This window comes from Mastigoproctus giganteus, chromosome 9, assembly GCF_048544385.1.
Source record: "Mastigoproctus giganteus isolate SK-2022 chromosome 9, ASM4854438v1, whole genome shotgun sequence".
Taxonomy (NCBI): domain Eukaryota; kingdom Metazoa; phylum Arthropoda; class Arachnida; order Uropygi; family Thelyphonidae; genus Mastigoproctus; species Mastigoproctus giganteus.
In genome coordinates, this window is record NC_143583.1 from 105,714,716 (window position 1) to 105,729,295 (window position 14,580).

Below are 14,580 nucleotides of genomic sequence, written 5' to 3' on the forward strand. Positions count from 1 at the left end.
GATGCTTTATTTTTATCAAAAATGAAATGAGATAAGATTGTTAAAACTATCTGGAGTTAGAAGTAAAACCGTTTTACTTCTACTCAGAATAAAGAATTTGTAGTTTTGATTCCTTCTACTCAAACTTCGTGGATTTTACCTTAAAATTTTCTATAATTATGAAGATTCCAGTATGGCTTAGTGAATTTAAAATTTAAATTCATATACTATTACAAGGACATACCTTTAAGAATAATGGGTGAATTTAGCTTCTGATTATACTTACCTAAATGTTTTGTTTAATCTAAAATAGAATTATTGAAATGTATACATGCAACACCTAAAGTATATTTTCTATTATATTACGGTTGTCATGTATATATTTTTTCCGTTTACGTATATTGAACTGAATCTTATAAGTCGGAATCATATTTATTCCTTGCAAGAAAGAGCTGGCATGTATAAAAACATAGCCCCAAATGTTAATTCTCACTATAATTGTGAAAGTATAAGTCTGAGTCAAACACAAAGCTTAATTTAGTTGTGCCATATAAAGTACTTACCTCAGGCCTTGCTTCAACAGCTAAATCTAATAGAAGATTTCCATCAGTAGTTCCTTGATATGGTATACTTTGTTCAAAACCTGAAAAAAGTAATTTTTAACTTAAAATAAATAAAATGGATTATGAATTCACCCTTACATAAAAAAATTTAATTTATACAAAACAAAAAAATTATTTCAATGACTGTTGGAAGTTAAATAGTAAACTATTGATCACAAATTAATACAAAAATTTTAGGGTGATTCTTTACTTATGTATACACTACTCAAAAACCAAAACATTTATATCAACTTTTGATCACTAATGAACTAGGTCAAAAATCTAATAACCAGTAAAACTGATAAGCTTTTTTTTTTTTTTTGCCATTTTAATATAAAAGTTGGGTAACTTATATTATTTCTTTTTGTTAAATTAATTTTTGGTTTTAGTACCAGTAGGGGCAAATGAAGCAAGAAAGCAAGCTTAAACAGCATCAGTCACAAAAAAAAAAAAAAAAACATTTCCCATGTCACACATACACCTGTCCAACAATTTTTCTAGTTCTTCCTTGAATTTATTCAAACTACCTACATTTAGAATGCCAGATGTAAGTTTGTTCAAACAATCAACTATCTGCTGGCTGAAGGCAAATTTCTACACTATTTTTTCTGTAACAATACCTCCTTAATTTGAATTTATGCCTGTAAGCTGAGCAAGTGGAAGGATTTCATTGGTATTGAGTTTCCTAAAACCATTTAAAGCCTTAAACATCTCAATCAGAACTCCTCGCAAATACGGTCTCCAGTCTATAAAATGCAGATTTTATGCATTTTATGCAGAATGAAGCCATTCCTGGTAAGAGCACCCTTTTGGTAGCAACATTATTTAGTATAAACAGTGGCAAAGGGATGCAAAAAAGCAACCTTATACAGCATCAACAAAAAAAAAAAAAAAAAAAAAAACCTCATTCCACCTATCCATCCCCTCCAATAGTTTGTCTAGTTCTTTCTTGAATTTAATCAAACTATCTACTTCCACAATGGATAGAAGCTTGTTCCAGCAATCAACCAGCCATTGGCTGAAGGCAAACTTCCACACATCTATTCTGCAACCATCCTTTCTTTCTCAATTTGAATTTATACCCCCTTGTGTGCTGACTTTGCTCAAGCCATTCTGAGCCTTAAATACCTCAATCAGATCACGCTATAGGTGCCTAGTCTCCAGACACTGCAATTTGCAGAACTGAAGCCTTTCTTGGTAAGAACACCACTTTGTTCCCCTCACCAATCTCACTGCCCTTCTGTGTACTACCCATTCCAGGAGGACTACATCCTTCCTAAAATGAGGCCTCCAGACCTCTACGCAGTACTCAAAGCATGGCCTGACCACTGATTTATACAAAGGGATAATCACCTCCTTTTCCCTACTACCAAAATTCCTGTATATCATTGACAACACCCCATGACCTGCTCTAGCAGCCTGTCTGCACTGCTCAGAGAACTTCATGTCTAACTGCACAATTACCCCCAGGTCTTTTTCATTTTTCACTTCCTTAAGTGTAGTAGCACACAGTTTATACATTACTCTGGGATTACGGCTACCCAGTAGTACCTCACATTTGTCGATATTAAACTTCAATTGCCATTTCTCAGCTCATCTACCTAATTTTTCTAAATCTTCTTGCAGCAGCAGCATACCTTCATTATTGTCATTAATTGCAATGTTAACCATTGTATCATTGCAAACTTAGACATTAAGCTTGATATACCCTGATCAATATCATTAATAAATACAGAAAACAACAATGGATCCAGCACTGAACCCTGTAGGACTCCACTAATAACATTAGTCCATGAAGAGCAGTGTCCATTGATAACCACTCTCTATCTTCTCTCACTTAATCATCCCTTTATCCATAGCAGTAACTTTCTCTTAAAGTCACACTGCTCCAATTTGTGCAGCAGTCTTTTATGTGCAACAGTATCAAAAGCTTTCCTGAAATCTAAGTACAGGGGATTCCGGTTATTTGGGCCAAAGGTTAATCGAGGCAGCCATTTATTTGGGGAAAGTCTTAAAAAACAGAAACCAATCGAGAAAATAGCCAGGGTTTACTTTGCTTAATTGGGACAGCATGCCATTTAATTGGGGAGGGAGACCGCAGCACTGGAGTTATACCCTACGATTGTCTCTGATGGTACCACGTGGTTCGGTCGAAATTCTGGAGGTCACAACCATAAAACAATAAAAACAATTAGCATTCACCTGTTTATTGGGCTTTTCTGTTAGTGAAATCTATCATAAACAGACAGCAAACTCGATCTTACTGAATTTGCGATAATACCGACAGCTGGAATTCTGTGGGTTATTATGGTGAAATGTGTTTACACTTCCATGACATCTTCAATCATATAAAAAAATTAATTTTCAGATCTTCTCTTCATTCCTATTTTTAAAGCTTTGTAACTCGTTACTCCGTTCTCACTTGCGCGTATCATGTTACTAGAAATTTGTGTGTGCCGTGTTCTTTGTTATTGATTGCTTATCTTTTTACTGTTTTAAATTTTAATCCCCACCCACAAATGTCAGTGAACAGAAATGTCAACTGGTTAGTATGTACATATTAATTATTCCGATTATCACATATATTCTTCCGATTTTCAGATATCATTTAATTTTTTAATAGGTAAGGTAATAAAGGGTAAATTTGTGCTTAATATATCTTTGTTTTTATAGTCTGTGGATAATATTCTTCCTATTTTTGCTAATTAGAATCGCTGTTTAATAGAATTAAAATTCAATTCACAAACGTGATCACAGTGACCGGCACTTACTACACATCGTATAGTGAACAGTACTTTACTATGGTGAGTTTGTCGTTGTTGTTTGGTTTTTAGGAGCATTAGCAACTAAGGCCATATTGCTCCGGGGATATGCAGTGGTCATTCCCTGACCTTTCCGCATCCTCCATATTTGGTGGTCACGGGCTCGAACCCAATCTAATCAAGAAGCATGTGCTACGCACTGCTGCTCCTGCCCACCTGGCTATGGAGGCACCAGTGAGTTCGTCGTAACGTGATTTGATGGTACACTGAATCAATTGTAAAGGGGGGTACATTGTATTTTTAACTATTTACGTTAAACTTCGGATAATTGGGGCAACCTCTTAATCCGACCAAAATACACTAGTCCTGATGTGTCCCAAATAACCGGAATGGACTGTACATGATATCAAAATTATCTTCTGCAACCAGTTCCTTTGTCAGTGCATCATAGTATTCCATCAAATTGATAAGACAAGATCTCCCTTTAACAAACTCATGCAAATTCTGCAAACGAGGCTTCCAGACATGTATGCAGTACTCAAGATGTGACCCAACCATAGCCTTATACAAATGTGGTATTTACGTTCTTATCCCTACTGGCACAATTCCTGATCTCACTGCAAACTTACACATTAACAAACACAAATTACACATTAACCTCACTATGCTTTCATTAAGTCAGCAATAAATATAGAAAATAACAATGGGTCCAGCTCTGATCCCCGGGGACTTCACTAATAATATTTACACCAAGAAGAGCAGTGCCCATTGATAATCATTCTCTGTCTTCTGCCACTCAGCTATCACTTTATCCAAAGCTGCAACTTTCTCCTTAATAGCACAGTGCTACAATTTGTATAGTACCTTTTACTATACATGCAACAGATCATTTTTTTTTCTGAAATCAGTATATAACATCAAAATTTTCTTTTACATCCAGTTTCTTTGTTACTGTGTCATAATATCTAACTGAGTGGTCAGATAAGATTGTCTAATCAAATCCATGCTGTGATTGCAGTATAACTGCATGCCTGTCTAGATGATCCAGCATTACTTTATTAACCAGCGACTCCATTATTTTCCCTGAAACAGAAGTCAAGCTAACAGGTCTGTAATTGCTCACGTCTCCCTTTGTGAAGTGGGGATACATTTGCACATCCCCAGTCCATAGGGATTTCCCCCTGAAATCAGAGATGCTCTCATAATCATGGCTAAAGGTTTGCTTACTTTTAATATAACTGAATAGATCCCATCCACTCTCGGTGCCTTCTTTTATATTTAGTTTCAATAATTTCTTCTCCACCTTCCTCTCAGTTATCACAAAATCACTGAAGCTCCCCACCAGAATTTGACTCACTTCTTATATCCCCATCCCTAAAAAATTCCTGACATGTGAATGTAGATACAAAATACCCATTTGGTTTGTCAGCAACTTGAGCAGGATCATCAGCAGTTAATCCAGTCATATCTGGTGGACCAATGTGATTCAACTCCTTCCTTATACCATTACCATAAGGAAAGAAGTCCTTGCTGCATTTCTTTGGATTCTTTGCCAGTCTTCTTGTAATCTATCTTCACTTGCCTAACTTCCTTTATGATCTGATCATAAACTAGTTTATATATACTGTAGGCACCTGTATCACCTGATAATTTATATGCATTCCATGCAGTTTTCTTCACTGCAGCAAATCTCATCAGTTCATGTGGTCTTGTAAAATGCCTGCATTTTACCTATCATCCACCTGCATCCCTATACTTTTGTCCCTCTACCGTACTTTTTTTTTTTTTTTTTTTTTTTTGGGAAAAGATGTGTTTTGGTCATTTTATCACATTTGAAGAAACTAACTTTTGGGTTGCCAGGCAGGCAGGCAGGCACTTTACCCACCTGGCTAGCCCAGTCGGCTCTCCAATCATCAAATGGTAGGTTGTACTTCTTTGAATGAAACACCTAGTTTTTTGCCAATATTTCTTGCAAAATAACTTTCTTTATACAGAGTTAAAAAAGTACATCATTTTTCAATGTCGGTTCCTTATTTCTTGCCATGTTTATCATGAAACATAAACCTTGCACCAAACACTCCTGAATGATAGGTGTTCGATTTTATTTCTCAATTTATGTTACTGCAAAACATTCTAGAATCATCAACAACTTTCTATAATACTGAAGCAATATTCCCATTTTCTGGAATCATTTACAATGTTTAACCACATTCAGGAGTCTTCTGAACCTTTCTGGAATATTCTTGAATATTCTAGAAATTTCTTAAATATTATTTAAGTTTTTTGATATTTATACATAATAGAAAACATTTTAACAAAAATTGGTAAACAAGTTGGCCCTATTTTAATAAAAACTTTGAAAATTAAGAAATATGAAACATGATTAAACTTTTAGGTGGGAGTGCACATGTATCCTTCCTGTACACAATGTACTCACCATATTCAAATTCCACATCCTCTTTGGCCTTTTGTCTGAACAGCATCATGTTTCTGATATTTCTATAATGTTTACATTTGATGATTTAACCCAGTGTTTTCTCAACCTTTTTTGTTGCTGCGGCACACTTTTAAAGATACTAAAATTTTGCGGCACACTACAGTCACTACTATATTCTACTACAGTCACTACTCGTGTATTCACAAACAGCAAGTTATTTCTGTTGGAGATATTTAATAATACACTTATTATTGTGTTGCATAGGTGAACAGATCTAGTATTAGGAATCAAAGTGCGGTGTCACACTGACTGCTGGGAGGCAGTCAGATTAGTGCAGCATAAATAAATGAATTTTTTGTTTGAATTAATTTTTATTATAAAACTTGGATTTATTAATTTATTTTTTTAAAATTTGCATTATCCGTGGCACGCTTGAAGCATACTTGTGACACACAGGTTGAGAAACACTGACTTAACCTGTGTGCCACGAGTATGAGTTCACTATATACTTATTTATACTCTAATTTATTTACCATGCTTCTAACATTAGAGTATGAATAAGCATACATGTGCCTGTTTTTGCATCTAGTAACCCTAACACAGCCAATACATATGCTTGTTCCATGAGAACTCCCAACAGGCCTTGTAATCCTACAAATCTTATTTTCCAAACTGCCAAATGTTCTACAAATGCACTGGAAGGGATCAATTTTGTTTCTGCTTGCCATTGATTAGCCTGTGTATTTCTTCGAACTAGCAGTTTTCACAGCCCACTGCCTTGATAGCATAGCAAGTATTCTTGCACCTTGTCTATTTAAGTGTATCCCATTGTGGTAAAAGCAGTCCCTCCTGTTAACAAGCACTGGCCATGTGAGTAAAATTCGACCCATCATCTTTGCACAGCCTCTCCAAGGCCGTATTGATTGATAAGGCTTTCATCATGTCCTCCCTCCTATATTATACCTGAGCAAAATTCCAGACACTCAAATTCAGTCCTACTTCACAGTTTTTATTCCATGCTGCCTCTCAGCTGTTAAAGTAAACCTTCAAGATCGCCTATACTTAATATCATTAGTATCAACATAGGCTACAATATCACCTTCTTTAAAAGATGATAACCATTCTATAATAACACTGACAGACATATCATAGTTCTATTCCACCTATCCTTTTTGTGTAGCAATTCTGTGTAATTTCCCCATTTCCATTCACCCAGTGGCTGAATTTGGAGATCCTGCTGTGCTGCCTAATGCATGATTGTAGGACTCTGGTGTTGAGTTGGGTAGCTGAGTACTTGATTGGTCCTAATGTTTTAATTCCTTCAAGGACATTAAACCTTTCTCTCAACACTCAAATTTGCCCATCAAACAGTGAATTTTACTTAATCTCTTCACACTCTTTGCATTTAAAACATACAAAGGCATCTCCTATAGCTCTATATTTCATTATGATCAGCTGTTCAAACATCCCACAACAGCATTCAAATGATATAACCGAGTCCTAGTTCTCTCCAAAGCCAGAGCAGTTTCAATGCTCTGAGCATTTTAATTTTCTGCTCTAATCTAAGACATGATTTTCTTTAAATTTAAATTTAAAAATAATTATATACTACGTACACAAATTAAAAAATGTATATATACACACGTATATAATATACTACAGTTAGAGCTGTTTTTAATTTAACTATATGCTAATGCTCCTAAAAACCAACAAAACAAAACAAACAAACAATTTAACTATAAATCATTTGACTAGTGATGTCCTAAAATTAAACATTACATGAAGTACATATCAATTGATGATATGAAAAAATGCTATTAGATCCCTGTAACAGAGAGAGAGAGATTTTTTTTTTAAGGAGCATTAGCAACTAAGGCCATATTGCTCCGGGATATGCGGTGGTCATTCCCTGACCTTTCAGCATCCTCCGTATTTGGTGGTGACAGGCTCGAACCCCGGTCTAATCAAGAAGCGTGTGCTACGCACTGCTGCTCCTTCCCACCTAGCTACGGAGGCACCTAGAGAGAGAGAGAGAGAGAGAGAGAGAGAGAGAGAGAGAGAAATATATATATGTTGAAAAGAATAACAAGAAAGTGGAAATAAGGAGGCAGAAAAATGGAAAGAAGAGGAAGCAATTTTGTTTTTTTCCCCCCACTTTATATATATATATATATATATATATATATATCCATGGCATAATTTTACACCTTCAAATGAAGCCATCAGTGTACAAAAACCTATTCTTCCTTGTATCCATGTCATTAAGACTAAATTTATAACAAATTAAAAACTACCAAACTGCATGAAACACAGAAACATCAACTGCCAAAGAAATGATTTTCTCTTTCCAATAAGTTACTCAGAAGTTACTATACAATTCATGGCAACACCGCAGTTTCAGTTTCACCATGCTCTTATCACGTGACCGTTAATTGTCGCCTAGCTCTGCATCATGTGATAAGTTGTTGTCACATCAAATGCATATGACTAATTGATTATATAGAAGAGATTACAGACTCTATAACAGCATTTAAGGAAGACACAGATAAGGTCAATCACTGATTACAAATAACAGTGGTCAACGTTACGAAAACACCCAAACTTGACTAATTTCATGCTGCTGAACACAAAAATCACATTAAAATTTGTCAACTGGCTCTTGTTTTCAAATTACAGTTGGGGTCTCATATTAGAAAGTTACTCTACATTATCAACTACGGCTCTCGTAAGTTACTATACAATTCATGGCAACACCGCAGTTTCAGTTCCACCATGCTCTTATCACGTGACTAGTAACTGTCGCCTAGCTCTGCATCATGTGATAAGTTGTTGTCACATCAAATGCATATTCAACTCTCTTGCAGTAATCCTCAAATATGGCTAGGTACTACAAGATTTGTCCTCAGTTAACGGTTGTTCTCTGTGAGATATGTTTTGTGCATTATTTGTGTAGTGTAAGATTAATATGCCCCGTAATTGTGTGAATAGTCCGGATGACTTCTGTTACATATGTGGAGAAGTCAAGGTAGCTTCAAGAAAACGTCCCTTAACTTGAGCCATAAAAGAGGCCTACTTCTTGTACACTGGGTCTAAAGCAGGCGATCAGGACAAGAACACATATGCTGCACTACCTGATCATCAAAACTCAATGCATGGGTGAATCGAAAGGGACGTTTTATGCCTTTAGCAGTGCCCATGATATGGAGGGAGCCAACAAATCATGTCACAGACTATTACTTCTGTATGGTGCCACCAATTAGAAAAGGGATGACAATGAAGAAAAAGTGGACAGTAACATATCCAAATATACCATCTCAAATTCGTCCCTGAACCACCAACCGTATTTCTGTACACTCTTGACAAAGATGAAGACAACGAACATCAGCTTGGTACACACAAAGAAGTACAGCAGCCATCTACATCAAGGGATCCACCATTCTGTCTAAACATTTATCCTTCTGAACCACATAAGATCATAGAAAGTGATCTTAATGACCTCATTAGGGAACTCGAACTGCTGACGAATAAAGGCGGAGCTTTTGGCCTTGAGGTTACAACATGGAATCTTCTAGATCATTCTATGAAATAAACATTTCATACTCGAAATAAAGACTATGATATATTCTTTCAAACAGAAGGGGAACTCACTATAAGGATGTTGAAGGTCTTATGGCATCAATGAATATGAGGCATGTTCCCGAAGAAAGCAACTATTTATAGATGCTTCTAAGGTTAGCCTTAAGGCTGTGTTATCACACAATGGAAATGTGCAAAGTACTGCATATGGGTAGCAGTAACCCCAGAGTAACATACCAACTGTGCGGTACTACCCTCAAGGTAGTGGAGAATGAAAAAGACCTGGCGATAATAATGCAGTCAGATATGAAGAGTGGCTCATGGGTTTTGTCAATGATATATAGGAATTTTTCTAGCAGAGATAAGGAGGTGATTATCCCCTTGTATAAGGCAATGGTCAGGCCATACCTTGACAGGTCTGGAGGCCACATTTTAGGAAATATGTAGAGCTGCTAGAATGAGTACAGAGAAGAGCAACGAGATTAGTGAGTGAAACAAAGGGTTACTGTTACCAAGAACAGCTTAAGTTCTGCAAATTGCAGCATCTGGAGACCAGGCACCTGCAAGATGATCCAACTGAGGTGTATAAAGCCTTGAATGGTTTGAGCAAGCTCAATGCCGATAGGATTCTTCCTCTTGCTCAGATTCTGCACCTGAGAGGGGCATAAATTCAAACTGAGGAAAGACAGTTGTAGAATAGATGTGCAGAAATTTGCCTTTAGCCAGCAGGTGGTTGATTGCTGGAACAAACTTCCATCTGCCGTTGTGGAAGTTGACAGCTTAAATTAATTCAAGACTGAACTAGACAAACTTTTGGGGAAGGATTTTTTTTTTGGCTGATGCTGTATAAGCTTGCTTTCTTGCATCATATGCCTCTGCTAATGATAATGTGCTGCTTCCACTACCTCTTGTGTATGCCATCCACAAAAAAGAAACATATGCAAACATGGAGAAAACCCTCTAGGTGTACACTATCAGAAGTATGAGTGGCACATATGTGGTGATTTAAAGTTAATCGGCATTTTATTAGGACTATAAAAGGGTTACACTAAGTATTGTTGCTTTCTCTGCATGCGGGATAGTTGGCCTCAACAAAAATCATTAACACCCGGAATGAAGAATGTTGCATTTGAACCATTTGTAGATCCAAATGAAGTTTTGCTTCCACCACGCCATATCAAACTGGGGCCGATGAAAAATTTTGTGAAGGCTCTGGAAGTGAATGGTCCTGCATTCACATACTTCCAAGAAAAATTCTCAAGACTTAGTACAGAGAAGATTAAGGCAAGAGTTTTCATTGGTTAACAAATAAGGCAATTTTTCAAAGATAAACCCTTAGTGATAGCGAGCAATCAGCGTGGAAAGCCTTTTGAAATGTTTCGACTGGTTTCTAGGAAATGTTAAAGCCATCAACTACAGGCAGCTTTTGGAAGATCTCATTACTTCTTAAGAAAAACTGGAGTGCAATATGTCACTGAAGATGCATTTCTTGCACTCCCACCTGGATTTCTTCCACCAAACTGTGATGAACATGACGGGTGCTTTCATCAAGACATCACAGCGATGGAACAAAGATACAAAAGCAAATGGAGTGCCGCCACATTAGTTGATTATTGTTGGAGGGTGAAAAGGGATGCTCCTGAAGCTGAATAGAAGTGAAAGGCAAAAATGTCAAGTATAAATAAAAAAAATAAATATAAAAAAACTACTTTTTTTTCAAAAACAGGAGCCAATCTGCCATTTTAAGCACTATTTCCATGTTTAGCACCCCAAAATCTATAAAGTAAATTTACTTTCATGCCCGTACAAGGTATGACCCAAAATTTGTTGTTCAGTGTAATGGTAATTCAAACTGATTGTGCTGCCTGCTGCTGCTGCTGCTGCACAAGCAGATTTCACAATTGGATGGGGGAGAAGTGATTATATCATATTTGAAGGTAAAGCAGAACTACATGGTAATTCTCAGTAATCTTTTCCAGAAAAAGATTTCTAGGACTTAAGGCTTTACTCTTTTTTTTTTTTTTTTTCATGGAAATAAAGGATGAGTTCTAGCAAGACAGGCAGGACCTCACTCAGACATGCTAAGCAATAAGAGGGGTGGCTAATCTTTTCCTACAGCATTCCATTTATGTTGAAAGTGCACTGCATATTGAAATCCATAACTTTTCCCCACTAATGATCCTTGTCGCCAAATGTTTCTTTTAGCAAAGTTTATAAAATAAATTTAATATAGATTAAAGAATAAATGTTTGTCCTCACTAAATCAATGTCATGAGGCACTCATACTAGCCTTACATGTATTAAATTAACATTAAAATTTGGTAAATATGAACTGTCAATTCAGTTATATTGAAATCTGGGTTATAATTTTTGGCAAAATATAAGATCTCAAAGTGGAATTTAAAATTAAATATTCATTTCTGATTTATGCATCTCCCCCCCCCCCTTCCACACACATTAGTAGGCACACAATATGTGTACTGCAGAATTAGCCACCCCTGCAATATACAATCTAATGTAAAAAAAAATCACTGCATCCACCTACTTTATGTTTGGACCATAAGATGCAGGGGAATTTTATGCAACATTTTCCAGAAAAAAAAATTCTTATGGTCCAGCAAATGAGGTGTGTGTGTGTGTATATATATATATATAAACTAATTATTGTCTTTATGCATTGATAAACAGTTTGCTGGTATAATTCCCTATTAATGCATAAAAAGTAATTAGTAAAACCTATCTGTTTCTTTTCTACTGGCTACTATATATTACATTTGTAGTTTTATAAAGTTTATAAACTCAAAAATGGAAGTGACTAATAGTGTCTAATATATATTAAAGATAATATTTTATATATACATAAAACTGTAAAAATAATATGTTAAGAAAAAGCAGGAAAAACAAAAAGAAAGGAAGGAAAAGAATAAGATAACCATGAATGTAGGCTGCTATATAAGCAATATCCAACATGTCGTATAACATACAGAAGCAACATAAAAAAAAAAAAAAAAAAAAGAAAGGAAAATGAGTGAAGAAACAAATAAATAAATATAAAGAGGATAGAAGTGGAAATGTAAGATACATAGTAAAAATGTGTTGAAAAAATTTTAAAAAATATTAAGTATTATGCAAATATAGCCAAATTATAAGCCAATAAATAATAAATGTATACCAGCACTCACTTCATAACACCAAGGCCAAAAAAATGAAATATCACTAAAATGAGAAAAAAAATGTGGTTTGACCAGCGCATGGGCAGTCAAACCACGTGTGGAAGTGCCATGAGCCTGCTATTTAAGGATGTGTGTGTAAGTTTTAACTTACTGTTGAGAAAGGAAGCGGATGCTTCCGAAAGCTACAGTCTAGTTTTAGCACTTTTATCCTATATCTTAATTGTTTTATATATTTATTTTTATATATTTATTTTAATCTATTTTAAGTTTTATATTTATTGTAAATAGAATGTTTGTACTATATATTTTATTTTACAGTATTAAAATTTTCTTAATTTTCTTAATTCAAATTAAACTGTTGGTGTATGAGTTTATTATTGTGACATAGTACAAAGCAGCTTTTAAATATCCCTTTGTCTAATGACACTGTCTGCCACAAAACTGCAGATATTGCAGAAGGTTTTGGCATTAGCATTAGTTGAGGCATATGATACAAGAAAGCAAGCTTATACAGCATCAGCCAAAAAACAAATCTTCCCATTTCACCCATACGGTTTGTCTAGTTCAGCCTTAAATTTATTTAAGCTATCAACTTCCACAACAACAGATGGAAGTCTGTTCCAGCAATCAACTACCCGCTGGCTAAAGACAAACTTCCGCACATTCATTCTACAACTGTCTTTCCTCAATTTGAATCTATACCCCCTCAGGTTCTTAATCTCAGCAAGCGGAACAATGGTTTGAACAGGCTCAGCCTAGTCTCCAGATGCTGAAACTTGCAGAACTTAAAGCCTTTCTTCATAAGTATACCCCTTTGCTCCTCTCACCAATCTTGTTGCTCTTCTCTGTACTCGTTCTAGCAACTCTACATCCTTCCTAAAATGAGGCCTCCAGACCTGTATACAGTACTCAAGGTGTGACCTGACCATTACCTTATACAAGGGGATAATCACCTCCTTATCCCTGCTAGAAAAATTCCTGTATATCATTAACAAGACACCATAAGCTACTCTTGCCGACCGTCTGCCCTGCTCAGAGAACTTCATATCTGACTGCACAATTACCCCCAGGTCCCTTTCATTCTCCACCTCCCTGAGTGTAGTACCACACAGTTGGTATGTTTCTCTTGGGTTACTGCTACCCATATGGAGTACTTTGCATTTGACAATGTTAAACTTCAGTTGCCACTTCTCAGCCCATCTGCCTAACTTTTCTAGATCCTGCTGCAGAAGCATACTGACTTTACTGTCATTAACAACCCTGCCAACCTTTGTATCATCTGAAAACCTGGACATTAAGCCTGATATACCTTCGTCGATATCATTGATAAATACACAAAACAACGATGGTCCCAGCACCGAACCCTGGGGGCTTCGCTAATAACATTAATGCATGTACAGCAGTGTCCATTTATTACCACTCTCTGCCATCTCCCACACAACCATCCCTTTATCCATGCAGTAACTTGCCCTTAATGCCATACCGCTCCAATTTGTGCAGCATTCTTCCATGTGCAACAGTATCAAAAGATTTCCTGAAATCCAAGTATATGATATCAAAATTATTTTTTTGCATCCAGTTCCTTTGTGACCACATCGTAGTATCCAATCAAATTGGTCAGACAAGACTTCCCCTTAACGAACCCATGCTGTGTCTGAACTATTACTGCTGTCTTGTCTAGGTGATCCTGTATCACCTCTTTAACCAGTGACTCCATTATTTTCCCCGGAACAGAAGTTAAACTAACAGGTCTATAATTATTTGTGTCACCCTTTGAACCCCCTTTGTGAATTGGGATACATTTGCACATCTCCAGTCCATGGGGACCTCCCCCCTGACTCCAAGGATGCTCTCATAATTATGGCTAAGGGTTTGCTTACCTCCCTTGCTGCCTCCTTCATTATAACTGGATAGATTCCATCTCTCCAGGTGACTTTTTTATGTTTAACTTCAACAATTTCTCCTGCACTTTGCTCTGAGTTATTACAAAATCACTTATCTTCCTGTTAGAGTTTGATAAACTTTTGGCATTCCCTTCCTTGAATAACTCC

General features: G+C 36.2%; 1 protein-coding gene across 2 annotated transcripts in view; it reads right to left on the reverse strand.

Annotated features, from left to right (window-relative positions):
• The window catches only part of LOC150080620 (hamartin-like), a 293,531-nt gene that overhangs the window by 67,404 nt on the left and 211,547 nt on the right, over window positions 1–14,580 (reverse strand). For both annotated transcript variants that reach the window (XM_090382129.1, XM_090382130.1), the window contains exon 11: window positions 543–622. In XM_090382129.1, coding sequence (XP_090238255.1) covers window positions 543–622 — 80 coding nt within the window. The remainder of the gene's footprint in view (window positions 1–542; window positions 623–14,580) is intronic.